The sequence below is a fragment of the Melanerpes formicivorus genome, unplaced genomic scaffold, assembly GCF_026170545.1.
Source record: "Melanerpes formicivorus ecotype bairdi unplaced genomic scaffold, bMelFor1.0.p_v2 SCAF_4, whole genome shotgun sequence".
Taxonomy (NCBI): domain Eukaryota; kingdom Metazoa; phylum Chordata; class Aves; order Piciformes; family Picidae; genus Melanerpes; species Melanerpes formicivorus.
The window spans coordinates 24,727,355-24,752,427 of record NW_027142356.1 but is presented as its reverse complement, the minus strand read 5'-3'; the positions used below and the strand labels follow the sequence as shown (position 1 = coordinate 24,752,427).

General features: G+C 48.8%; 1 protein-coding gene across 3 annotated transcripts; it reads right to left on the bottom strand.

Annotated features, from left to right (window-relative positions):
• Positions 1-872: 872 nt before the first annotated feature.
• Positions 873-19,238, bottom strand: LOC137440793 (UDP-glucuronosyltransferase 2A2-like). Of its 3 annotated transcripts, none has more exons than XM_068137371.1 (6): positions 18,503-19,238; positions 7,220-7,368; positions 5,859-5,990; positions 5,366-5,453; positions 4,285-4,504; positions 873-2,316 (listed from the first exon to the last, which is right to left on the bottom strand). In XM_068137371.1, exons 1-6 carry the CDS (start codon positions 19,236-19,238, stop codon positions 2,040-2,042), a joined length of 1,602 nt encoding a protein of 533 aa, XP_067993472.1. In that variant the 3' UTR covers positions 873-2,039. The 3 variants fall into 3 exon arrangements, with proteins under 3 accessions (XP_067993472.1, XP_067993473.1, XP_067993474.1); XM_068137372.1 differs by lacking the exon at positions 18,503-19,238 and adding an exon at positions 15,275-16,101; XM_068137373.1 differs by lacking the exon at positions 18,503-19,238 and adding an exon at positions 12,424-13,158.
• Positions 19,239-25,073: the final 5,835 nt, after the last annotated feature.

Here is a 25,073-nt window from a genome sequence, read left to right as displayed (position 1 = left end):
TGGGACCAGTGCTGTTTAATATCTTCATTAACGACATCATGGGATTGAGTGTACCCTCAGCAAGTTTGATGGCTCCAAGCTGAGTGGTGTGGTCAACAGCCTGCAGGGACAGGGTGTCATTCAGAAGGACCTGGACAGGCTTGAGAAGTGACTTTGTGTGAACCTTAGGAGGTTCAGCAAGGCCCATTGTAACGCTCCTCTGATCTGATGAGACCCCAATGCAGAACTGCAGCTCTGGAGTCCTCCACACAGGAAAAAAACAATGGACTTGGAGCAGGTCCACAGAAAGGCCACAGAGATAGAGGGTTGGAAACATCTCCAGGGGCAGGAATTCAACTACCTCCCTGTGCAGCTATACCAGTCTTTGGAAACCCTCTCAGTCAACAAGTTGCTTCTCATATGCAACATAAACCTCCCCTAGTGCAACCTGAGGCCATATCCTCTCCTTGTATCACTTGTTCCTAGGGAGAATAAACAGCCCTTCAGCCCACTCTAGCCTCCTTTCAGGGAGCTGTAGAGAGCAATGAGGTCTCCCCTCAGCCTCATTTTCTTCAGACTGAACTTCCCCAGGTCCCTCAGCCACTCCTTAGTGATCCAGCTTGGTAGAGCTGTGCCTAGGGACCCAGCTCTGTGAATAATCACAGCAAAATAGATCAAATGCGATCAAATCTAAATCTCCTACTGCTCTCCTTTTTGTTCAGTATGAAGATTTAAATACACATGGGATCCCATCGTGACCACAGGAACAGGGTACCAGAAGTTACCCTGAGAAGAATAGTCTTGTTCTAACCCTTGCTTATTTGGGAAACAATCCACTTGCTAATGTTGTGTTGTGAAGACTGAAAAACTGAAAACACCAGTAAGACAGTTACTGTAGGACAGGGAATTTTATTGTGTAAACAAGTACAGCTCAGCCTGTTCTGTTTGAAAACAGTCCTGCAGCACCCTGAATAGGGCAAGTAGCATTTAAAACTGGGGCAGGCTCTTTCCTGAATAAGCCAGCACAGCAGAGGAGCAACCTTTCCTAGAAGAGGAGGCCTGAAGTAGCATGGTTTTGTGGGCTTTCAGCAGTGGGCGCACCTTGGACTGTCTCAGGATTGCTGCATTTACAGTCACTGACCAGAGCTGTGAGCAGCATTGTTTTCTCTCCCTATTCAGGCAAGGCAAGTGACTGTTTCTCTATTCCCACATGGAATGCTACTTTGCAAGGTCCCTCTCTAGATATTTCCTGCCTTCATCAGTGTGGCTGAGAGGGGCAAGTTCCCAGCAGAGTTGGCTTTCACACCTCTGTAGGCCTTGCAATTAGAATGGTGGCCTGCATAGGAGGACTTGAGACTGAGGGGGAAAGAAATGCTTCTCAGGAAGTAATTTCTCTGCATTCTTTAGGACCCAGCTCTCCCCTCAGCCCCCACACAGTCAGTGCATTTGACAGATGTGATGATCCAGGCCTCACCAGCCACCTGCAGCTCTGAGTATTTCATGATCTTGGCCATTCAGATGCCTGTCTGTCTTACAGGAGAGGCATTTTGGTTAGGAATTATCAAGCCCAGGTGGCATTACAGGAGAGGTGGGAGCCAGGGCAAGGAGACTAGTTGCCAATTCCCACCCATGGGAAGGTTGAATTTATGAAATAATCTCAATGTGAATTTGAGAAAGTAAAGCAGCCATTACCATTCTAGGGACTGTGTGTGATCGGCTCACAGGTTCCCAAGTGATAAGCTACAATTCTATCTTACTGATGCCAGAATGAATTTTCTAGCTAAGCCAGCAGCTCTGCCCCCCAGCAGCTTTTGAGCATGGCCCATTCAACAAGGTGCCTCATGACGTGCTCAGCTTTAAAGCATATCCTGTTGTTACTCAGCAAGGATGCGTTCCTGTGTGATGCGTTCCTAGGTGATCCTGCTTTTGGCAGAGGGGTTGGACTTCCCGATCTCTGGAGGTCCCTTCCAACCTCTAACATGCTGTGATTCTGTGAATGTGTGTAAATGACTTTATGAATCAGCCTGGAAAAAGGAAACCTGCTGATGGGCCCAGGATATCTAGTCTGTCTTCCTCTTTGCAACCCTGCCACATTTCCTACAGCAAAACAAGCAGCACTTGGTAAGTAGGAAGACAGCAGTGGCTGTACAGGCAAACAAGAATGCCAGGACATCCAGGCAGTGGTACTGGTACCAGGTGAGGTCGTGAGCAGCTGGTCTCAAGTGCTTTGCTCCTTTGTGGCGCATGACAAATTCAATCCAGAAGACAGCTCTGTCCAGAGGCTTAAGGGGCTGGTCATGGTGTATCTTGGATAACCTCAGGGCATTTTCCTTATACCTGGGGGGGGAAAAAAAGGAACCATGGAGATTTGCCATAGGTTCCTGAGACAACCTGCTCAGCCCCTGCCAGTCTTCTTGAGCTAGAAGCAGCCTTGCTTTTATTCACATCAATGCTATTTAAATAGATTTTAAAATGCCTCCCTTTAGTCCCATCTGGATCAAAAGAAATTGTGATTAGTAATGAGAGAAAGACAGACTTTTGTACAGAAAAAGGACTCCACATTACTCCAGATAAACCTTTTATAAAAAGCCACAGGGAAGCACTTGCAGGGTTGCACTGTAGTCCAGAGTGATACTTTTGACTGGGAGAGGGTTCATTTTCTTCATGGGAACCTGCATGGGGCTACACTTTGGCTGTGTGCTGAGAACAGCATGGATAACACAGGGATGTTTTCCTTATTGCTGATCAGCCCTTACACAGAGGCAAGGCCTTTTCTGCTCTTCACACCACCCCACCGTCAAGTAGCCTGGAGGGGCACAAGTAGTTTTGAGTGGACAAAGGTGGGACAGCTGACCTCAACTGACCAAAGGGGTATCCCATACCAATAAACCTAAAGCCAGTAAAGCTGCAGGCATGGTTGGGGGCCAAATGCACCAGATTTCACCCAGGTCTTTGGTTGTCTTTCTGTCTGACTGGTTGTCAACCAGTTTGTTACACATTACTTCCCTGACACCTGATTCCCATGGGTATCTCCAGCAACATCAGTCCATTTGTTTCAGGAATTTGCAAGTTCTTCTTCGAATCATAGAATCACAGAAGGGCTCAGGTTGGAAAGGACCTTAGAGATCATCTACTCCACCCCCCACTGCCATGGGCAGGGACTCCTCTCAACTACTCAGCTGCTCAAGGCCTTATCCAGCCTGATTTAAACACCCCCCGGAGAGTAGGCAGCCACAACCTCCCTGGGCAGCTTATTCTGGAATCTCACCACCCTCCTACTGAAGAACTTCCTAAGATCCAGTCTAACCCTGTTCTCCCTCAGCTTCAAACCATTCCCCCTTGTCCTGTCTAGACAGCCTTAGGAAAAGTCCCTCTGCAGCCTTACTGTAGGATCCCTTCAGGTATTGGAAGGCAGTTCTAAGGCACCCCAGAGTCTTGTCCTCTCCAGGCTGAACAACCCCAGCCCTCTCAGCCTGTCCTCGCAACAGAAGTACTCCAGCCCTTAGATCATCTTTGTGGCCTCCTCTGGACTCACTCCAACAAACCTGTCCTTTTTCTGCTGGGGACACCAGAACTGGATATAGTATTGTGGGTGAGGTCTCAGCAGAGCAGAGGAAAGGGGCAGAATCCCCTGTCTTGCCCTGCTGGCCACACTCCTCTTGCTGCAGCCCAGCACACAGCTGCTATCTGGGCTGCATGAGGACACTGCTGGCTCATGGTGAGCTTCTCAGCACCCAACACCCCCAAGTCTCTTTCTTTAGGTCTGCTCTCGCCTCCCTGCACCCAGCGTGGATTTGTGCCCGGGATACCTGACCTTCACTCTTGACAAGAATCAGTGCCGAAGACTGAGGGCTGGTTTTTTTCTAGTCCTCCGGTGGTCTTAGCAAGGGCTCTCAGCTGCTGGCCTTCCTTACCCTCTGATTCTTGACTGTGAGACATGGTAGCCTAAGGATATTGGTAACTCAAGGGCAGAGAAAGAACTGTGGCTACAAATGCAGTTAGACATGTGACATGTCACCCAGAGCCTCCAAAGGATTTGTATGAGCAGGGAACTGTCTCAGGAGCTGCCCTGAGTTTTCTGAGCACTATTTTTCTCTGTGATCATGAAATGAAGTGCAAGGAATAGCAGATGGCTGATCTTCCTGAGAAATTCGGATTCTCAGAAACAAAAGATGGGTTTAATCTGAGCCCCAAACTCCAACTGGTCAGTATTTTTGGCTTCCAGAAGAGCCAGCAGAATTCCTCACTTCAGTAGCCCAAGGTTTTAGTAACCTCATCCTACTGTGAGGCAAGAGCAGAACTCACGTGGAGTTTGTGATGACCGTAGTCAGTGCATCAACGAGGTCCTGTGTGGTCATTGTGGTGAAATCCAGGGCAGTTGCAGCTCCCTTGGCCTTCATGTGAATGATGTTGTCGTGCTGGTCTGCGAACATGGGAATCCCAACCATCGGGACCCCATGGTAGATGGCTTCATAGATCCCGTTGGTCCCCCCATGAGTAATGAAGGCCTTTGTCAAGGGGTGGCCTGGAGCAGGGAAGGAGACACAGGTGTAACAGCAGCTGCAGCAGGCTGGTCTCCCTAGGACGTGAGCACTGCAAACTACCCAGCCAGGTGAACTGCTAGGGAAGGGAGCAGCCCTGACCTTGGCATCAGCCCCAGAGAAAGCACGCTTGGCTTTCCTGCACGTTTCTCGTGATATAATGTGTGAGTCACAATGTTTCAAGGCTTCCCCAGAGTTACTTCAGCCCTTCTGATGTTGTGCAGTTACAGTTTCACCATGGTGTCAGATTCAAAACAGCCTTACAGTCATAGAATTGTTTTGGTAGGAAAAGACCTCTAAGACCATTGAGTCCAACCTTCACCCTATCACCAGCATAGCTGTCAAATCATGTCCTGAAGTGCTTCAGCCCTGCTTAGATGAAGTATTTGGAGGAATGAGCCCTGGAGATTAACTGCAGAGGGCAACTCTAGTTCCAGAGTACATGTCTGCTTTTACATTTACTGCTACTTACAGGTAGATTCCTAGCCCTTCCAGACAATTGACCAGCCAGCTCTGTAAGACAGAGGCTTTTGCTTCAGAGATCCCTCTTCATAAACTAAGCTCAAGTTCCTGCCTTCCTAAGCCACTGCTCCCCTACTCCCTTCACAGCATGGCTGTGTCTTCTGTGGTTCTTGTACAGTTACTCATTTTAAAATGAAAAGCAGATGAGGAAATTAAGGCTCCAGGAGCAAGCCTCAGCTGCCTAAACTGCAAAACTCATTGTAGCCACGAGTGCAAAGTGGTTCTTTTTGCCTGAATTTAGTAGAATTCCATTTTAGTGGAAAAACAAGGAAGGAAATTACTTCTTCAAGGGTGCGACGCATCCCAGATAGAATCAGTCTTACCAAGCAGGTCATTTTGGGGTATCCAGTCATAAAGCCTAGTGTTGGAGCCCAGAGCTTCTGGTTTCTTTCCTTTGTACCGCCAGAGGACCTTGAACAAAGGAGTAAGATAAGCACAGTACAGGTGAAGTGCCCTTCTCTGTTGTGTAGTGCAGAGCCTTATCTTAAACCTACAGCCCTGTGTGCTGTAATTCAAATAGATTTGGCTCCAGTTCAGCTCTTTGATTAGTTGTTATGTGCTTAGCACAAAAATCAGTCAGTGAGTTTTGTACTTGGACACCTCCTCCAGCTCCCTTGGTTCAGAGGAGGGGAAATGGCAGCACTGCCAGGTGACTCAGCAGTCTGCCTCTGCAGAGCCCAGCTTGCTAGCTGTGGCACACCCAGCAGAGATGCAGATGAAAACCAGGTCAGGACAAGTGCAAAAGGCATGCTGAAGGCAAGAGAAGAGACAAAAAAAAACAGAAGCAAGTTGATGTAGACTTGAAAGGAGCTTCACCTTTTGTGGAAGCTGGCTGAGGGCTCTGGCAATCATGTTACTTTTCTCATCAGTTAGGTTGTAGACCATCGACCCCAGAGAGAATACGATGATGCCATGTTCCCCTGAGCTCTGAACAAAGGCTTCCATTTCCTAGGAGGGGCAGAAAACACACCAGGAGTAATTACCCAGATTTTTGTGAGCTTGGAGCATAACCTTTTTAGCTTATCAGAGAGATGGTCATGGTAGTGTCTGAGCACCCCCCACTGACAGAAGGGCATTACAGAGACAAACCTGGACCCATATAAAACAAAAAGGTTCTCCCCAGCAGGAGCAGGACAGGTTGAGACCAGTGAGAGAAGCTTTCCCTGTCTGAAAGCAAGTCAAGCAGCAGCAATGGATCCTGGCACCAGCATGATAGGGCCAGACACTGTGACACTCTTCCCAGCAGTCAGTTGTGGGTTTGGATGTTCCTGGAACATGTACTTTGCATTTCATAGCTCTGCAGGAAGGGGAAGTGATGAAAACTAACAGGAATTTTCAGCATCCTGATCAGAAACTCATCAAGTCATTGTTTGTCAGTCAGAGAGTAAGTCACTGTTAGTCAGTCAGTTCTCTATTTCTTGCAACACATGTTGCGGAACAGAATTTCTGCACATCAGGCCAACAGGTCTTCCTGTTCCTTTTTTTCAGTCAGTACCATGTGAAATGCAGCAACATCATCCAAAAGAGAACAGTTATCACCTTCCCCAGCCAGCTACTGTGAATGGGAAGAAGGTTCTTTTGGTGGACCAGTGGCAGGGAAGTTACCCTACATCCTCTGAGGCTCCTACAGGAGCAATAGTCTAGACCAGGGCTTCTCATGTTGCTATCATCAGTATCTGGGGGTTTCAAATTCCACCTGAACATTGCCAGTCACAGCAGAGTGTGAGCTGGAGGTGCCAAGTATTTTAATCCCTCTAAGATGCCTTAAACAATACAGCAACAGCAGAATTGTTTCTCACTTGTCTCTTTCTGCAAATCTTGACTCTATTTTGTCTACAGAATTTGCCCTGTCATGGTGCCTTTGGCAGGAAGTATTTCAGTGTTACCATGGGCTGCAAGACTGTGTCTTAGTGTCAAATGACAGAAGGAAAGGGCCTGAAATTGTGCCAGGGGAGGGTTAGGTTGGAGATTAGGAAAAATTTCTTTGCTGTAAGTGTGATCAGGCACTGGAACAGGCTGCCCAGGGAAGTGGTGGAGTCACCGTCCCTGGAGGTATTTGATAAATCTGTGAGCATGGCACTTGGGGACATGGTTTAATGGCCATGGTGGTGTAAGGTTGAAGGTTGGGTGTGGTAATCTTGGAGGTCTCTCCTAACTGCAGAACAAAGTTGGGGTACCTTTGGTAACGGCTTTGCAGGCTCGCAATGAAGTCCTCCAACGAACTCAAAGTTGGGCAAGAGAGGGCGTGGAAATTCAAAATCCCAGTATGTTCTGATTAACCAGATCTCTGCTTTCCCCATCGTCTCACACAGGGTTGTGGGCCTCCCTAGGGATAAGGTACAAGGGGTTTACAGCATACACAGGAGTGGCCTGCTTCACTGTAGATTACAAAGCAGCAGCCTTACCTTTGTCTTCTGCCACTCCCAACCAGTGCAATCTATCAAACCACACACACAATGAATGTGTGGGCCAATCCAGACCCATTCCTTGCCCTGTTCCCTCTTTGGCCATGGCACTTTGCCATAAGCAAAGCAATGCCAGCTTTAGGAGGATTTTGAACCTTCAGGATTAGTTTAGAGCAGCACAAGAGTAAATGGGAAGCCTTTAGTTGCTGTGATATAGGAGTGCAGTTCTCGTATGACTGGAAGGCTTTGTCACCTGTGCTTGTAATACAAACTGTGCTTTGGGGAAGAGAATAGAAAATATAGTTCCAAATTAAAAACACACACAAAAAAAACAGCAAGAAGATACACACAAACCAACCAACCAACAAACCCCCACATTAATGGCAGAGTGGGGGAGCAGGAAAGTTTTAAAACAGTTATGTGACTCCGTTAGTAGCTGCTCAGACTGCAATAAAAAACAGGCAAAGTCACTGAGTTCTCTTGGGGACCAACTCAGCTCCTTCTGACACATATTGGAGAAATGTGGCCAAATCCATAGATGCTTTGAATGTCATTTGCTTCAAAATCCAAGGCCTCTAGAAATCCATCTGTAGAAAAAAAATAAATTCCAGTGGATGAAACTGTTTTATAGCATCCCATCTGGAGCAAAGAAAAATTATAGTCTCAAGTACAGGTTGCAAGTTATCTTTGCAGAGTCGAACTGGGGAGTAAAAAGGTTAGAAGTGTTTGGTTGTCCATAGCCAGCTTAATGCAAGCAGGAGTCAAGCAATTAATTAAACAGTAAGATAAAAATTATCTGTAGGACGCCTTCTTATGTTCCTTGATCAGCATTGTAATTGGCATCAGATTTGATTTAAGTAGAGAGTAATGAGTCTGGCAGGAAGCTACTGGAGTGAAAATAAAGCCTGTCTGACAAGCAGAGTCATGCAAGGTGTGTCTGATGTGACACTGACAAAGAACCAAAGTCCAGGGGAAAGGGAGTGGTTTGTGGAGCACAAAAGCATTCTTAGGAAGTGCTGGAAGAGGTTGAAGGCCAGCAGAACATGAACCCTTGTGCTTGCTGTTCACTCCTTATCTGCCTAAGCACAGATATTCTGAGATTCAAAGTCCAATGTACTAAAACGTCTCTTTATCACAGTAGCACAGTATTGCCAAGGTTGGACTCAATAATCCTCAAGGTCTCTTCCAACCTGTCACAACAGACCCATGACTAGACTGTGGCACCAAGTGCCACGTCCAATCTCCTCTTGAACACCTCCAGGGACGGTGACTCCACCATCTCCCTGGGCAGCATATTCCAATGAGTAATGACTCTCACGGTGAAGAACTTCCTCCTCACCTCGAGCCTAAACTTCCCCTGGTGCAGCTTGAGACTGTCCCCCCTTGTTCTGGTGCTGGTTGCCTGGGAGAAGAGACCAACCCCTTCCCGGCCACAACCACCCCTCAGGTAGTTGTAGAGGGCAATGAGGTCACCCCTGAGCCTCCTCTTCTCCAGGCTAAACAATCCCAGCTCCCTCAGCCTCTCCTCATAGGGCTTGTGTTCAAGGCCTCTCCCCAGCCTTGTTGCCCTTCTCTGGACACGCTCAAGTGTTTTGATGTCCTTCTTAAACTGAGGGGCCCAGAACTGGACACATTACTCAAGGTGCAGCCTAACCAATGCAGAGTACAGGGGCACAATGACCTCCCTGCTCCTGCTGGCCACACTATTCCTAATGCAGGCCAGGATGCCATTGGCCTTCTTGGCCACCTGGGCACACTGCTGGCTCATGTTTAGGCAGCTGTCAATCAGCACCCCCAGGTCCCTCTCTGTTTGGGAGCTCTCCAGCCACTCTGACCCCAGCCTGTAGCTCTGCATGGGATTGCCGTAGCCAAAGTGCAGCACTCGGCACTTGGACTTGTTGAAAGCCATCCCACTGGACTCTGCCCATCTGTCCAGTCGGTCGAGGTCCCTCTGCAGAGCCTTTCTACCCTCTAATTGACTAACATCTGCCCCTAACTTTGTGTCATCCGCAAACTTGCTGATGACTGACTCTACCCCTTCATCCAGATCATCAATGAAGATGTTAAAGAGGATGGGGCCCAGCACTGATCCCTGGGGGACACCACTGGTGACTGGCCTCCAGCTGGATGTGGCACCGTTCACAACCACTCTCTGGGCCTGGCCCTCCAGCCAGTTCCTAACCCAGCACAGAGTGTAGTGGTCCAAGCCACGAGCTGACAGCTTAGTCAGCAGTTTGCTGTGGGGGACGGTGTCAAAGGCCTTGCTGAAGTCCAGGTAGACCACATCCCCAGGCCTCCCCACATCCACCAGGCGGGTCACCTGATCATAGAAAGAGATCAGGTTGGAGAGGCAGGATCTGCCCTTCCTAAATCCACGTTGGCTGGACCTGAGCCCTTGGCCATCCTTCAGGTGCGCAGTTATTGCCGCCAGGATAATCTGCTCCATCACTTTCCCTGGCACTGAGGTCAGGCTGACCGGCCTGTAGTTTCCAGGTTCCTCCATCTGACCCTTCTTGGGGATGGGGACCACGTTGGCCAGTTTCCAGTCACTGGGACCTCACCAGTGAGCCAGGACTGGAGGAAAATGATGGAGAGTGGCCTAGCTAGCACATCTGCCAGCTCTCTCAGCACCCTAGGATGGATCCCATCCGGTCCCATGGACTTGTGATTGTCCAAGTGGCTCAGCAGGTCCCAAACTAACTCCTCATGGATTTCCAGGGTATTACTCTGCTCCCCGACCCCATCGCCCAGCTCTGGAGGCCACTCGTCCTGAACTCCTCCTGCCTTGCTGTTAAACATTGAGGCAAAGAAGGTGTTCAGGACCTCAGCCTTTTCCTCGTCTTCGGTCACCATGTTCCCCTCCAGGTCCAATAGGGAGTGCAGGTTCTTCCTGCCCTTCTTTTAGTGTTAATATAATTGTAAAAATGCTTTTTATTGTCTTTGACTGAGGTGGCCAGCTTCAGTTCCAGCTGGGCCTTTGCCTCTCTAATTTTTTTCCTACATAATCTAACAGCTTCCTTAAACATACCTCAAGAAGCCTTCCCCTCCTTCCAAAGGTGATACAGCCTCCTCTTCCCCCTTAAATCCTCCAGGAGCTGCTTGCTCATCCAGGCTGGTCGCCTTCCCCACCGGCTCGTCTTTCAGCACGTGGGAACTGCCAGTTCCTGTGCCTTCAAGAGCTCCTGTTTGAAGTAGGTCCAACCCTCCTGGACCCCTTGGTTCATGAGGGCTGGTACCCAGGGGACTTCACAAATAAGTTTCTTAAACAGGCTGAAGTTTGCCCTCCAGAAGTCCAAGGTGAAGGTTCTGTTGGTGCTCCTCCCTATCTCCCTGCATATTGAAAACTTCACTATCTCGTGGTCACTGCACCCTAGGCAGCCTCCCACGATCAAGTCTCCCACCAGCCCTTCTCTATTGGAGAGCAGCAGGTCAAGCACAGCCTGGCCTCTGGTAGGCTCACTTAACAGCTGCATCAGGAAGCAGTCCTCCATTCGCTCCAGGAATCTTCTGGACTGCCTCCTCTCTGCTGAATTAAGTTCCCAGCAGATTGAAGGTTGAAGGCAGGTTGAAGTCGCCAACAAGGACGAGATCTGATGATCTTGAGACAGCCTCCAATTGCTTGTAGAACAGTTCATCAGCCTCCTCATCCTGGTTGGGTGGTCTGTAACAGACTCCAACCAGGATGTCAGATTTGTTAGGCTGACCTCTGATTTTAACCCACAGGCTCTCAATCCCTTCTTTCTCCACCTCAAGTTCTGTGGCAGAGAGTGTCTCCCTAATATACAAAGCCATCCCTCCCCCTCTTCTCCCTCGCCTGTCTCTCCTAAAGAGCCTGTAACCCCCCAGTGCAGCACTCCAATCGTGCGTGTTGTCCCACCATGTTCCTGAGATGGCGACTACATCATAGTCACCCTGGTGGACCAGGACTTCCAGCTCCTCTTGCTTATTGCCCATGCTGCGTGCATTAGTGTACATGCACTGCAGCTGGGCTCCCGACTTCTCAATTGCCCCTAATTTGTGCCCTACTCTTTCCTCTGCAGAGGGACCGATTTCCTCCCCTACCCCCTTCTGACCTAGTTTAAAGCCCTCATAATGAGCCCTGCCAACTCTAGTGCTAGGACTCTCTTACCCTTTCTAGATAAATGCACCCCATCAGAACCCAGCAGGTTGGGTGCAGTAAAAGTTGCCCCATGATCAAAGAACCCAAAGTTCTGCTGCTGGCACCATCCCCTGAGCCAATTGTTGATGGTATGGGTTCTCCCGTTCCTCTCAGTGTACACCCCTGCCACTGAGGGAACTGAGCAGAACACCACTTGAGCTGTGAGACTGTGGTTCAAGCCTGGGTTGTGCTAGCTTGGAACAAAAAAACAATTCCTGTCGTTTAAGGGAGGCTGTTTCAAACTGAATGGTACCTGAAAGGGAAACCTTCCTAGCGTTGTTGGGGAACTTGAATAGGCAGGGTTGCAAGACGATCCCCCCAGGTGATGCGTGCAGTGTGAGTGAAGGGTGCTTTCCTGCTCTGCAGTTGTCCAGAGAGGCAGTCTTCCTAGTTACAACAGGGTTAACTCCATCCCCATGCTGTCCATGGAGCTGTCTCCAGTGTCTTACCCTTAGTTTAGGAGTGATTTTGCCCCGAAACTTTATCTGCTACAATCTTAATTGTAGAAATGCCTGTCATCAAGATGAAAAGGCATCGATTGTCCTCTGAAAGCACTACAGTGGACGCAGAGCTCGCTGCAAGAGCTCACTAACAGCATCATCACAGACAAGAGTTAGAACTCTGTGCTCTAAAGATGCTCCAGAGGAATGAGAGCAAAACTGCACTGCTGTCTGTTACACTAGACCAGACCTAAAAAGGAAAGCACAGCCTCGATGTGACCGGAGTGGAATTACCATCTCTGCAGGCCTTTGGAAAAGAGTATTTGGAGACAGCAGCGCTGAGCACAAGAGGAGAAACCACCCAAGAGCTGCCTTACCTAAGACATTGCTGAAGTACCCATCCCATTCATCTCGCCAAAATGTCAAGAAAAAGAAATCCATGTAAAAGTAAAAGAGGAAGTTCTGTAGCCTTTCCACAAAGGACATCCTGTCTGTCAGCCCCTTTGTGCTAGCAGGCACATAGGAAGGTGGCGCAGGGAGCCCACCGCACAGCCGCTCCACCACGTTGGCATCGGAGAAGCGGAAGCTGTAGACAAAAGGGATTGCCAGGAGTTCTGCCACCAGCTCCCCGCCAACGACCAGGGGGTCAGCAACCAGAACATCAAACCTGGACTGCTGCAGCCTTGCTACTAGCTGAGAGTTCATCATCAAGGTGTCAAAAGTCTGCTTTGACATATTGGTAAAGACCTCCAGTTCCTCTTTCATCTTCCACATTATCTCCCAGGTGGAGAGATTGGAGGCCTCATTCAACCACAAGTTGAGGAAGTTGTCCATCGCATCATCCAAGTTCTTCTGGGTAAAGGGGACTTGCAGGACCTCAAAGGTGAAAGGGGAAGAGGTATCTTGGTAGTCAATGAGCAAATTGCTTGAGGGCACCAGCACAGTCACTTCATGACCTCTGAGAACAAGCTCTTCCAGCAGCACTTTTATGTTGATCCAGTGACTTCCATCGGTGGGCCAGACCACCACCTTTCCACAAAAGCCAGCACTCCAGCAGCACGCCCAGGCCCAGAGCAGCCAGGGAAACCTTGACCCCATCATCTCAGGAGTCAGTGTACAACTCCAATCTGACTGAGCTGGAAACAGGTCACTGCTCCAGTATGCAACACTTCAGAGCCAGCCAATGAAAATGAGATCAACTAGGTGCCAAGGTTGGCAAGAAGGCATGGGTCAGATATAAATCAGTTCTGTTGAGGACACTGGGCAAGTAGTAAATCCCTCTCTGGAGTCTCCTGCAAAGCCACAGCTGATCTCAAAATGACAGCAGCTCCTGCTTCTTCTCACCACAAACTGCATTTTGCAGCCTGTAAGGACCAGGAGCAGGCAAAACCCCAAAATAAAGCCAAGAAAAGTAAGTAATGCAAAAAGAAGAGTTGCCCACCACCAGCCAACCAATGTCCATCTCAGTCCCTGAGAAACAGTGGTCCTGGCAAACTTGCCTCCCCCGGCTTTCTTTGGCATCATATGGTCTAGAATATGCCATTACTCAGCTGAGGTCAGCTGTCTCGGCTGTGTCCCCTCTTAACTCCTTGTGCATCCTCAGCTTACTCACTGGTGGGGTGGGGTGAGAAGCAGGAAAAGCCTTGTCTCTGCCAGGGCTGCTCAGCAGTAACCAAGCATGGTGTGTTCTCCATACTGTTCACAGCTCATAGCCAATACACAGCCCCATGCAAGCTACTAGGATAAAGATTAATTCTCTTCCAGTCAAAATCTTCAATTCACGCCTCCTTCAGGACTGGCCATGCTCCAGACCAGAGCATGTTACCATCTAGGTAGAGACCAACTAAGCTACCACAGCTGACAAAACAGGTATTGCACATGGAGTCCTAAATCCTAAACTTCACATTTAGTATTAAAATAAACAAACTAAGATCAAAACATCTCTGAGACTTGCACAACAGGTCAGGAAAACACACTTCAGCCATCACAAAGTTTTCTGGTTCCTGCCAAACACAGCAAACAGAAGTAAATACACAGCATGGTACTCTACTTGCAGGATTCCACGTCAGCTGAGCTCTCTTAGCAGAGTGACACCCTGCTACGCAAACAGAAGCCAAAACACTTAGAATCTCACCTTGAAATAACATCCACTTTATCTGCCCACCAATGCTTTATGTATGTTTGCTCTCTTCACAGAATTACAAGATGTTAAGGGTTGGAAGGGACCTCAAAAGATCACCTAACCCAACCCCCCTGCCAGAGCAGGATCACCTATACCATATCACACAGGAATGCATCCAGGCATTTAATGCTCTTCTAAGCATTAAAATAATCACTTGAAGGGGGAAAAAAAAAAGAAAGAAAGGAAGAAAGGAAGAGACAATCAACTTATAAACAAACGCAGCTCTCTTCTAACTGGGGCTCAGCTGCTCTCCCAAGTCTTAGAACGCCATATATGATGATGTTGTGTAGCTTTCCAAAAGCCTATTCTCATTTCTGCTTCAAAAGGTTTAACTCTGTGCTAGTGTTTGCTGGCTGTAGAATATTATTTTTCTGGTCTTAGTGTTTGCCCTGATTCACAGAGAATGCAGCATCCAGGTGAGACTCTGCAACCTCTCTGAGCAGCCTGCTCCAGAATCCTCACAGTAATGAAGATGCTCCTGAGGTTTAAGTGAAACTTTCTGGATTCTAGTTTGTGCCTCTTGTCCCCTTGTCCTATCACTGGGCACCACTGAAAAGAGCCTAGCCCCTTCCTCTTAACCCCCCCACCCTCTAGATCTTGATAAGCACTGATCAGTTTCCCTCTCAGTCTGCACTTCTCCAGGCTAAACAGCCCCAGGTGTTTCAGCCCTCCCTCATAAGGTAGATGCTTCAGCATCACTGTAGCCTCCACTCAACTCTTTCCAGCAATCCTCTGTCTCTCTGGAACTGGGAAGCCCAGGACTGGACACAAGACACAACTGATGAGCTGTGTCTCAAGTGGCTTCAGCACTGCTTTACCCATACTGGAAGTACCTGGACAGACTTGGCTGTACTAGTGTGGCAGGTCAGGATTAATAGATAACATCTGTACTTGCCTGAGTTGTTTTCCTTGCCACAGGAATTCTGGCAGAAGGGTGGCAAGTTCAGAGCAGTTGTGCTCCTAATTTGTGCTTTACCCTCTAAGCTCTGAGTATTTACTCCTGTGTGCGCAGCAGATGTAATTTCTGGAAGTAAGAGCAACCTTACCTAAAACATCACTGTAGTACTGATCCCAGCCTCCCCAGAAAAAGCGATGGTACACCACATCCTGTATTGCATAGCTCAAGGTGTTCTTCAGCCTTTCCAGGAAGGACATCCTGTCTGTTAGACAGCTTGGGGTGGCTGGTACATAGGAAGGAGGTGCTGGGAGCATCCCACAGAGCCGCTCCGCCGTGTTGCCAAGGGAGAACCGGATGGTGTAGATGAAGGGGATGCCCAGCTTCTCAGCAAGCAGCTCCCCACTGGGTGCCAGGGGGTCGACCAAGAGAACATCGAAGTTGGATGCCTTCAGTCTCTCCATCAGTGTCTCATTCTTCACCACTGCGTCACAAATCACTTTGCTTACATTCTCTATCTTGGACATTACTTTACCTGACTCGTAAATACTTCTCCAGATAGGCAGCACTCTCTCCCGGTAAAACCAAAAGTAGAAAGCTTCTTCCAGTACAGTAGCCATCTCCTTCTTGGTCAATGGCACCTCCACCTCTTCAAACTGGAAGAGTGAGGGCTCTGTGGTGTTGAAGATGAGGAAGCATGAAGGCATCAGCACAGTCACCTCATGGCCCCGGTTCACGAGCTCCTGGAGTATGTACTCCATGTTCAGCCAATGGCTGTTGTCAGCTGGCCAGACCAACACCTTTCCCCCATATCCCCAGCCCAACACAGCCAGCAGCCACAGCACTGTCACCTCCTTCCCAGACATAGTTTCTCTGTGCCCAAGTCCTGTGAGTTCACCAAGAGCAGCAGTGCTCCCAGGTTTGGCTGGGCATGCGTGCCCCTGCCTTGCTTCAGAGGGCAGGGAGCTGAGCCCGCTGCTTTGAAATCCTGTCCTGGATAATGGGGAAGAAAGTGACTGGGATCAACTGGCACCATCTGGTGGTAAAGAGTTGCTGACTCTGGAAGATGTGCTGCTTCTGGAGCTAAGAGGAGAGCTGTCAGCCTTGAGGTTTCAGTCCAGTGGGGATTGTGTCCTCTTGGTTATCCTGGTCCTGCTGTCTGTCTACCTAGAGCCTATGTGGACACAGTACTTCAGGACATGGTTTAATGGCCATGGTGATATTGGGTTGGTGGTTGGAGTCGATGATCTTAGAGGTCTTTCCCAGCTGAAACAATTCTATGATTCTGTGTTCTTCATTTGGTAGGCAGCTAGGGTGGTAATCCAGGGCTGCAACTAGAAAGTTGCTTCTCAAAGTGTGCGAGACTGCCAGGCAAGAGACTCCCAGTATCCAAGTAAGACTGTCCTCCTGTGAACTTGCCTCTTCCAGCCCATGCATGGCAGGAGGCCAGAGCTGGTCAGTGATGGTGTGGGCTGTCCTGCCTGCCACTAGGTGCCAATTAGGCACTGGAAGTTGAACCAGAAAAATCTGTTAAAGGGTTTTATGTATGGTCACCCTTCTGATGTACAGTTAAGAAACAATGCAGATCCTCTTCACCGTGCTAAACCCATCAGTGCCAGGCTTCTGCCCAGCTCTCTTACACATTTGTTGTGGCTTTATTTTTTTCCTTCTGTTGCTTTGCAAGGCAAAAGCTCTAAATTTTGTGCTGTTGGGAGCATTCTTTCTAGGGTGACAATGAGGGTGACAGAAGCAGCTGGGCTGTGATAAGCTGAAATACCTCATTCCTCATTTGCTGTCCATGTGACAACAGTTTGATGTACTTGTGGAGTCATGAGGGTATTTGCATGCTGTGGTATCCTAAGATACTGCTCCAACCCTGTATGTGTTCAAGGCCAGGTTGGATGGGGTCTTGAGCAACCTGATCTATCAGGAGATATCCTTGCCCATGGCAGATGGCTGGAATGAGATGATCTTTAAGGTCCCTTCCAACCCAAACCATTCTATGACTATTATCTGCAAGTGCTCTTTCTTTAAGGTCCCTTCCAACCCAAACCATTCTATGACTGTTATTTGCAAGTGCTCTTTTTCATGTGCTGAAGGTGAGGTTAGTAGAAATGCCATATTGGTCACAGGTGATTAATACTATAGATTGAGGTGTTGGAGCATGTCCAGAGAAGGACAACAAAGCTGGTGAAGAGTCTGGAGAACAGAGCTGGTGAGGAGCAGCTGAGGGAACTGGGGGTGTTTAATGTGGAGAAGAGGAGGTTGAGGGGATGCCTCATTGCTCTCTACAGGAGATTGGAGTGAGGTTGACACTGGTCTCTTTTCCCTAGTATCAGGTGACAGAAGGAGAGGAAATGGCCTGAAATTGTGCCAGGGAATGTTTAGGATGGAGATTAGGAACTACTTCTTTGCTGCAAGAGTGGTCAGGGATTGGAACAGGCTGCCCAGGAAAGTGGTGGAGTCACCACCCCTGGAGGTGTTCAAGAAATGTGTGGACATGTCACCTGGGGACATGGTTTAATGGTCATGGTTGCCTGAGGTTGAAGGTTGGACTTGATGATTTTAGAGGGGTTTTCCAACCCAAACAATTCTATGGTTCTATGATTCTACATTTATCTACATATTCACTCAAAACAATCCAGGAGACAAGCCTGCAGAGGCAAGCCTGCTGCTTTCCCTGTTTGCTTATGAGTGGAGGGTATGCTCTAAATAGCACTCATCTGGTGTGGAAGGGGTTGGGTGTGTATGACCACTGGTGTAAATGAAGTCTGTAGCACAAAGCCACAATGCACTTCAGCAGTGTTACTGAGGGTGGCAGAGCTGGCTCGTAGCTCACCTCGAACTGTGATACCCTGCAACAGAACACCTCTGTTCCTGACTGCTTCCTGTGCAAGCAGTCACTGGAGGGGAAAAGGTGCAAGCTGAGCTGTGTTGCTGTGGGCCCTACATAGTGTGGAAGTCGTTTCAACTTCCATGTTAATGATGGCAAAAGTCAGATCCATCCATTGGGATGGCCTCTGATCCCTGTCCCAAGGCAATGGCATAGCAGCACAGCACCCTGACAGGGAGGAGTGTGTGGAACTGGTGATTTATTCCCTTTTCCACACAGAGACATCCAGGTTGGATGATGCCTGGAGCAACCTGGTCTAGCAGGAAGTGTCCTTGCTCTTGGCAGGGAGTTGGAACTGGATGATCTTTAAGGTCCCTTCCAACCCAAACCATCCCATGATGCTTTCATGATTCTGTGAATTCTGTGACATAATGACAGCCTTCTTGCTGGCCTCTCTCAGGCCTTGGCTTTGCAACCCTGCCAGGTCCCTAGCTCTGCAGGTCATAAGGTGAGAGGCTGTGTAAAGGGAAGTAGCAGAAGGCTTACCTAAGATCTTGCTGTAGTAGCTGTCCCATTGTCCCCAGTAGCTCTGGAAGACATAGTCCTGCAGGTGGTAAGACACCAGGTTTTTCATTCTCTCGCTGAAGGACATGCAGTCGGTGAGCTCAGAGAGCGCTGCGGGTGCGTAGGACGGTGGGGCTGGGATCTTGCCACAGTGCCTCTCCACGGTGGAGGCTGGGGAGAAGCGCAGTGAGTAGATGAAGGGGATGACCAGCTTGAGAGCCAGGAGGTCCCCACAGAGGGTCACAGGGTCTGACAGCAGCAGGTCATAGTTAGAGCCCTGCAGGTGAGCCATGAGCTCTTGGTTGGCTAGCACTGCATCACACATCAGCCTATTCATCTGGTGCCAGTTTTTGGAGAGTTTTCCCAGCTCTTTGTAAAACTGCCAGAAGGTCCAGGTGGTTGGCCTGTTATTCAGCCACAGTGCCACTAAGTCCTCAATCAGGTTCTCAATGGTGTCTTTCTTGAAGGGTACGTTATAGACCTCAAACTTCTCTGCGGCTTCAGCCTTGGGTTTAATGAAGAGGGAAGCATTGGAGACCAGGACGGTAACGCTGTGCCCACGGCGGATGAGCTCCTCTATAACTATCTTCACATTCAGCCAGTGGCTGCCTTCTGTTGGCCAGATCAGCACCTTCCCACAGAAGACAGGCCCTAGAAGAGCAACCTGAAAAAGGAGCAGCTGGAGGCATTTCTTAGAGTGGCTGGCTTTTGTGGCCATAGCAGTGTTAATGGATAGAGAGCCTGGGAATTTTCCCTTCCAGCTGGGAGTGCTGCACCTCTGTCTTGTTTGATGACTCTTTACTAGCATTCAGCAAAAGCAAGAGTTTACTGTTGCACAAATGGGACCTTTAAAACCCACATTTGGTCTCAGGTCTGAAAAGATAGGAAAGAATGTCTGGTGACTTATTTTTCCCTTTCTGCCTTCTACTCTGCTAGCTTCCACCTGAGAAAGCTCCTTTCCCTGGTTAGCAGGGTGGCAACAATCATAGAATCATAGAATCAATAAGGTTGGAAAAGACCTCAAAAATCATCAAGTCCAACCTGTCACCCAACACCTCATGACTGCTAAAACATGGCACCAAGTGCCACGCCCAGTCCCCTCTTGAACACCTCCAGTGATGGTGACTCCGCCACCTCCCTGGGCAGCACATTCCAATGGCAAACAACTCTCTGAAGAACTTTCTCCTCACCTCAAGCCTAAACTTCCCCTGGCATTGTTTGAGACTGTGTCCTCTTGTTCTAGTGCTGGTTGCCTGGGAGAAGAGACCAACCCCCACCTGGCTACAACCTCCTTTCAGGTAGTTGTAGACAGCAATAAGGTCTCCCCTGAGCCTCCTCTTCTCCAGGCTAAACCACCCCAGCTCCCTCAGCCTCTCCTCATAGGGCTTGTGCTCAAGGCCTCTCACCAGCCTCATTGCCCTTCTCTGGACACGTTCAAGTGTCTCAATGTCCTTCTTAAACTGAGGACCCAGAACTGGACACAGTACTCAAGGTGTGGCCTGACCAGTGCTGAGTACAGGGGCACAATGACTTCCCTGCTCCTGCTGACCACACTATTTCTGATGCAGGCCAGATGACTATAAAAAGTCCACCTTCAAACTACTCCCTTTGCACAAGAATTTAGTCCTTTGGAAGTTTTTCCTGAGGAATCCTTACTGTGAAACAACAAGGGGTCTCTTCCAACTGTCTGTGAAATAGTGAAATAACAGGGGATCTCTTCCAGCTGTGTCATCACTGTATCAGTAAATGCTGGAAGACTTACTGAAAGTATTATCAAATAAGTGGCACTGCTGTCAGCCAGCACTGGAGAAACACTGAGATTTGGTGAAGAATGAGTGACAACATCTGTCTTCAGAATGCCTGTTACTTGTGACAGCAAACCTAGCTGTACTTAAAGATGCATTTCTCTTGTTTTCCACCTTTCTTTTCAGAGCAGCACAGAGGATTGCTTATCTGACAGGCAGCAGTGCCACTGCAAGTGCTTGCCTGAAGATATTGCTGGACTTGAGAAAAAAGCCCTGGGTAACACAAAGTAGAAGAACACCTGTGACAGAACTGGCAGTGGTGAACTATACCATAGGCATCCTTAACCCCCTTCAATCCTTCCACAGACACATTCCTCCTTGTAAATAATGTGAATTGCTAGTAGTCATGCCCCAGCTCCTGAGGAGAGCTGCTGCATCTTCAGGCTTCACCATTAACTCACCTTGGTGCATCTTTACAGAGGAAGAAACTGCAAGTGAGCCATTCCCCTGGATGCCAGCTCTGAGCCTCAAAGAGCTCATTGCACTGCTCCCACAAACTACCAATGCCAGAGTCAGGGCAAGGAAGGAGAGGCCACAGGGTATGTTTCAGTGGCTAAATTTAAAGCAGCATCCTTTCTCAGGGTGAGGTGTGGCAAGTGCTGCTGTTTCCCTTGCTGAGAGAGGGAAGCCAGTCCTTCATTTAGGTGGTGGCAATGCCAATAAGGTCATTTGTTCTGATTTATGGCAGGTGGTTTCCAACTGCTCCCGGGGAGCTCTTCACACAGGGAGCTCATTACTACTCTCTGGGGCACATCAGCAGTAGCCTGGTTGTGTTGTGGCCTTCATTCAAGAGTCTAAACATGGGTCTGGGGCTCTCTTGGCCCTTAAAGGTTGTTCTCAAGCCAAACCCCATATCTTCTGTGGCGGCTCTCACTTGGAAGGTCAGCACTTGAACATAAGGCACTACATCCTGGAAGAAGCTCTTGTCCACCAGGAGCCAAAATAACATCTAAACCTCCTGCACAGGATAGGGTCAATCAAACACAGCCTGAGGGATGGATGCCATCCAGCAGAAAGCTCTTACCTGGTTGAGTCTTCCAATGCACACAAGTGGTGTGCTCAGAGCTGTGAGGTACAGCTTGCTACATCAGTTTGCTCCTGTGCCTTGCTGCTCACCTCCTCAGTGCCTGGGCTCCTCTGGTGGGGCTGGGTGCTGAGCAGAAGGAGCTTAAGTAAGCTACCCTCTGAACTGGGCTTTCCAAAAGGGGCAGGTAATACAACCTGGGATGCTCACCACAAGGCTTGTGTTGAGGGATTACCTGTTGCTTTGTTGTGCTCCAGTCATTTATTTAACAGCTGAGGTGGCCTTCCCAATGGCTGGGGTACATTACAATGTTATTACAGATTTGCAGAAGGGCTTTGCATCCTGTAGCCCAGAAACACAGTGTTTGACTGAGGGAAAGATTTTTTTCACACCCTGTAGGGTCCCAGCTGGTTAAACACAATTATTTGTTAAGCAACAGGCTTGTTTATAAACTGCCTGCAAAAGCAAAGAGGAAATATTGTGGTTTATTCACAGTGTCTTTCAAATGTTGGTGTGTTACCTTTGCTGGGTGTGTGGCCCTTGATGCTGGAGATCAAGGCAGTTATTTGTGACCTGACAATACAGGAATCTCAAATAAGTACCTCCATAGTTTTTAAATATTGCCCATAATGTTCGGCACAACTTTTCCTAAACCTTCAGAATTGAAGGCAATTTTGACAGCATCTTGCAACACCAATTTGTCCTTACAGCTCCTATGATCTCTCCATAGACCTTGGTGCTCAGGATAGTATGTTTTTCCAGGCTAATTTGGCTTATTTGGGAAAGTGCTGTAAGAAAAATCTAAAGCAGCTATTGAAAGGCCATATTCACGAGGGCTAGGGCAGATGGGAACTTGAATTTCATTTCTAGCCCCTCCTTAATCTCTCCACAAGCAAATGAGAGCTATGCTAGGGAAACCAGAGGGTTACATAGGTCTGGTTTCCATGGCCAGCCTCTAAAGACACTACTCAGATTCCTTGTAACGCAGAGAAAACAAACACTTTGAGAGGATTAAAAGACAAAATCCAGAAAATGAGAGAAGAGTAGGGCTGAAGAGAGTAGCTGGTGTTAAGTGTCCGTATCTCACACATCTAGCATTACTAAGTAGAAGGGCTGCAGACACTGACGCAATCTCCAGCCTTGTTAAATAACAGCAGGCTTTGTGGGGTGAAGGCCAGTTATGCAAGAGTTACACAACACAGCAGTGTTTTCCACATACGGGTCCCTTCAGCGCTTCACTGAAGGGGGGTTATGCCAGGCAGGCCACCTTTATTTCTGCAAAACACTGATGCCAGCCAGCACCTCACAAATCCAGTGCTCAGGGGAGAAAAAGGAGGCTTGTGCCCAGAGCAGCACTAAATGACTCCTTTCTCTTGTTGCAACAAAACAGCTTCTCGATGAAAAGCAGACTTGAAAGTCCTGACCGTCATTTTTCTGCAGGGGTTGGGAGGGGAAGCCTGGATGGGGAAAATGTCAAGGCTGGCTTGTCCCTGAGCACAGAGAAAAGTGAGGGGATTGATCAGTTCCTCAAAGGAACATGGGCTCAGTAAAGGCTCTGCCCCCTTGGAGTCCCCAGGGGTAGTAAGAGAACTCCAGCAAAACTTCATGTGCTGAAACAGCCTTACCACTGATTACCTTTCTCAGCTGAATTCTACCTTTCACGGAGTCACAGAATGGTAGGGATTGGAACGGACCTCCAGAGATCATCAAGTCCAACCTCCCTGCTAGAGTAGGGTCACCTAGGGCAGGCCACACAGGAATACATGCAGTCAAGAGAAGAAGACTTCACAACCTCTCTGGGCAGTCTGCTCCAGGGCTCTGGCACCCTTACACCAAAGACATTTGTTGAGGTGGAACTTCCTTGGTTCCACTGTGAGCCCATTGCCCCTTGTACTATCACAGGACACCACTGAGAAGAGCCAGGCCCCTTCTTCTTGACACCCACCCTTCAGATATTTGTAGACATTGATAAGATCCTCTGTTAGTCTTCTTGTCTCCAGGCTAAACAGCCCCAGGTCTCTCAGCCTTTCCTCATCAGACAGATGTTCCAGTCCCTCATCCTTGTAGCCTGCCTTGGACTCTCTCCAGTATATCTCTGTCCCTCTTGAACTGGAGAGCCCAGAAGGGGACACAGTACTCAAGGTCTCACTAGGATAGAATAGAGGGGGAGGAGAACCACTTTGAATGACTTTACACATCTACCTTGCAGCTGTAGGACAAAATCCCCACAGACTACCTTAATAAGTTTTAACTTAGAATCCTAGAATCACAGAACTGTTTTGGCTGGAAAGGCCCTTTTGGATCATTCAGTCCAACCATTTTCTAACTCTACCAAGGCTGGTGCTAAACCACGGCCCTCAGCACTACATCTCTGCCTCTGGGAAATGCCTCCAGGGATGGGGATTCGACCACCTTCCTGGGCAGCCCATGCCAGTCTTTGAGAACCCTTTCAGTCAAGAACTTTTTCCGAACCTTTTCCTAAACCTCCCCTGTTACAACTTGAGGCCGTTTCCTCTTTTTCTGTCACTTGAGAATAACACCCCCTTGGCTCCAACCTCTGCTCAGGGAGCTGTAGAGAGCAGGAAGGTCTCCCCTCAGCCTCCTTTTGGTATTAATTCCATTTAAGATTTTATGAACTCTCTTCACTGCTGTTGCAGTGCTGCAGGGGCATTATGGCATGTGAATGTGTAGACCCTGGGGGGCTTGTAGTGGAGCCATTCTCATTCTGCATGCCAATAAAGAAAGACGAATGGGAGAAGGTCCAGGCCAAGCTGTACATGCTACAATGCATTTGTGTGTTACTAGCTCTGACAGAAGCTAAACTGAAAGGTACATCTTTAGTATCAGCTCTAACCCCCCTGCCAGAGAAGGTTCACCCAGATCAGGTCATGCAGGAATGCATCTAGGCAGTTTTGAAATGACTCCAGAGATGGAGATTTCACTGCCTCTCTGGGCGTCCTGTTCCAGTGTTCCATCACTTAAGAAGTTCCTCCTTGTGTTTAGATGAAACTTCTTATCTTGTAGTTTGTGCCTGTTACCCCTTGTCCTGTCACTGGGCACCACTGAACAAAGCCTGATCTAATCCTCCTGACACCCACCCTTTAAGCATTGATCACCATTGATGAGATGCCCCCTCAGTCTTCTCCAGGCTGAAAAGCCCCAAGTCCCTCAGCCTTTCCTCACAGAAAGTTCTAGTCCCCTAACCATCTACACAGCCCTTTGGAGCCCAGAACTGGACACAGTTTTCCAGCATCAGGAACAAGTTGTTCTTCTCTTTAATATCTTTATTGATGATCTGGATGAGGGCATTGAGTCCATCATCAGTAAATTTGCTGACGACACCAAGCTGGGGACAGGAGTTGATCTGCTGGAGGGTAGAGAGGCTCTGCAGAGAGACCTCGACAGGCTGGACAGATGGGCAGAGTCCAACGGCATGAGATTTAACACATCCAAGTGCCGGGTTCTGCACATCGGCCTCAACAACCCCATGCAGTGCTACAGGCTGGGGTCAGAGTGGCTGGAGAGCAGCCAGGCAGAGAGGGACCTGGGGGTGCTGGTCGATGGCAGGCTGAACATGAGCCTGCAGTGTGCCCACGCGGCCAGGAGGGCCAATGGCATCCTGGCCTGCATCAAGAACAGTGTGGCCAGCAGGAGCAGGGAGGTCATTCTGCCCCTGTACACTGCACTGGTTAGGCCACACCTCGAGTACTGTGTCCAGTTCTGG

Coding starts and splice junctions, on each gene's coding strand:
- LOC137440793 (XM_068137371.1), bottom strand. CDS start 19,238: ATGGCCACAAAAGCCAGCCACTCTAAGAAATGCCTCCAGCTGCTCCTT. Junction 5,454..5,858: donor TCAGCCAGCTTCCACAAAAG/GTGAAGCTCCTT, acceptor CCTTTGTTCAAG/GTCCTCTGGCGGTACAAAGG. Junction 4,505..5,365: donor ACCCCAAAATGACCTGCTTG/GTAAGACTGATT, acceptor TCCCTGCTCCAG/GCCACCCCTTGACAAAGGCC.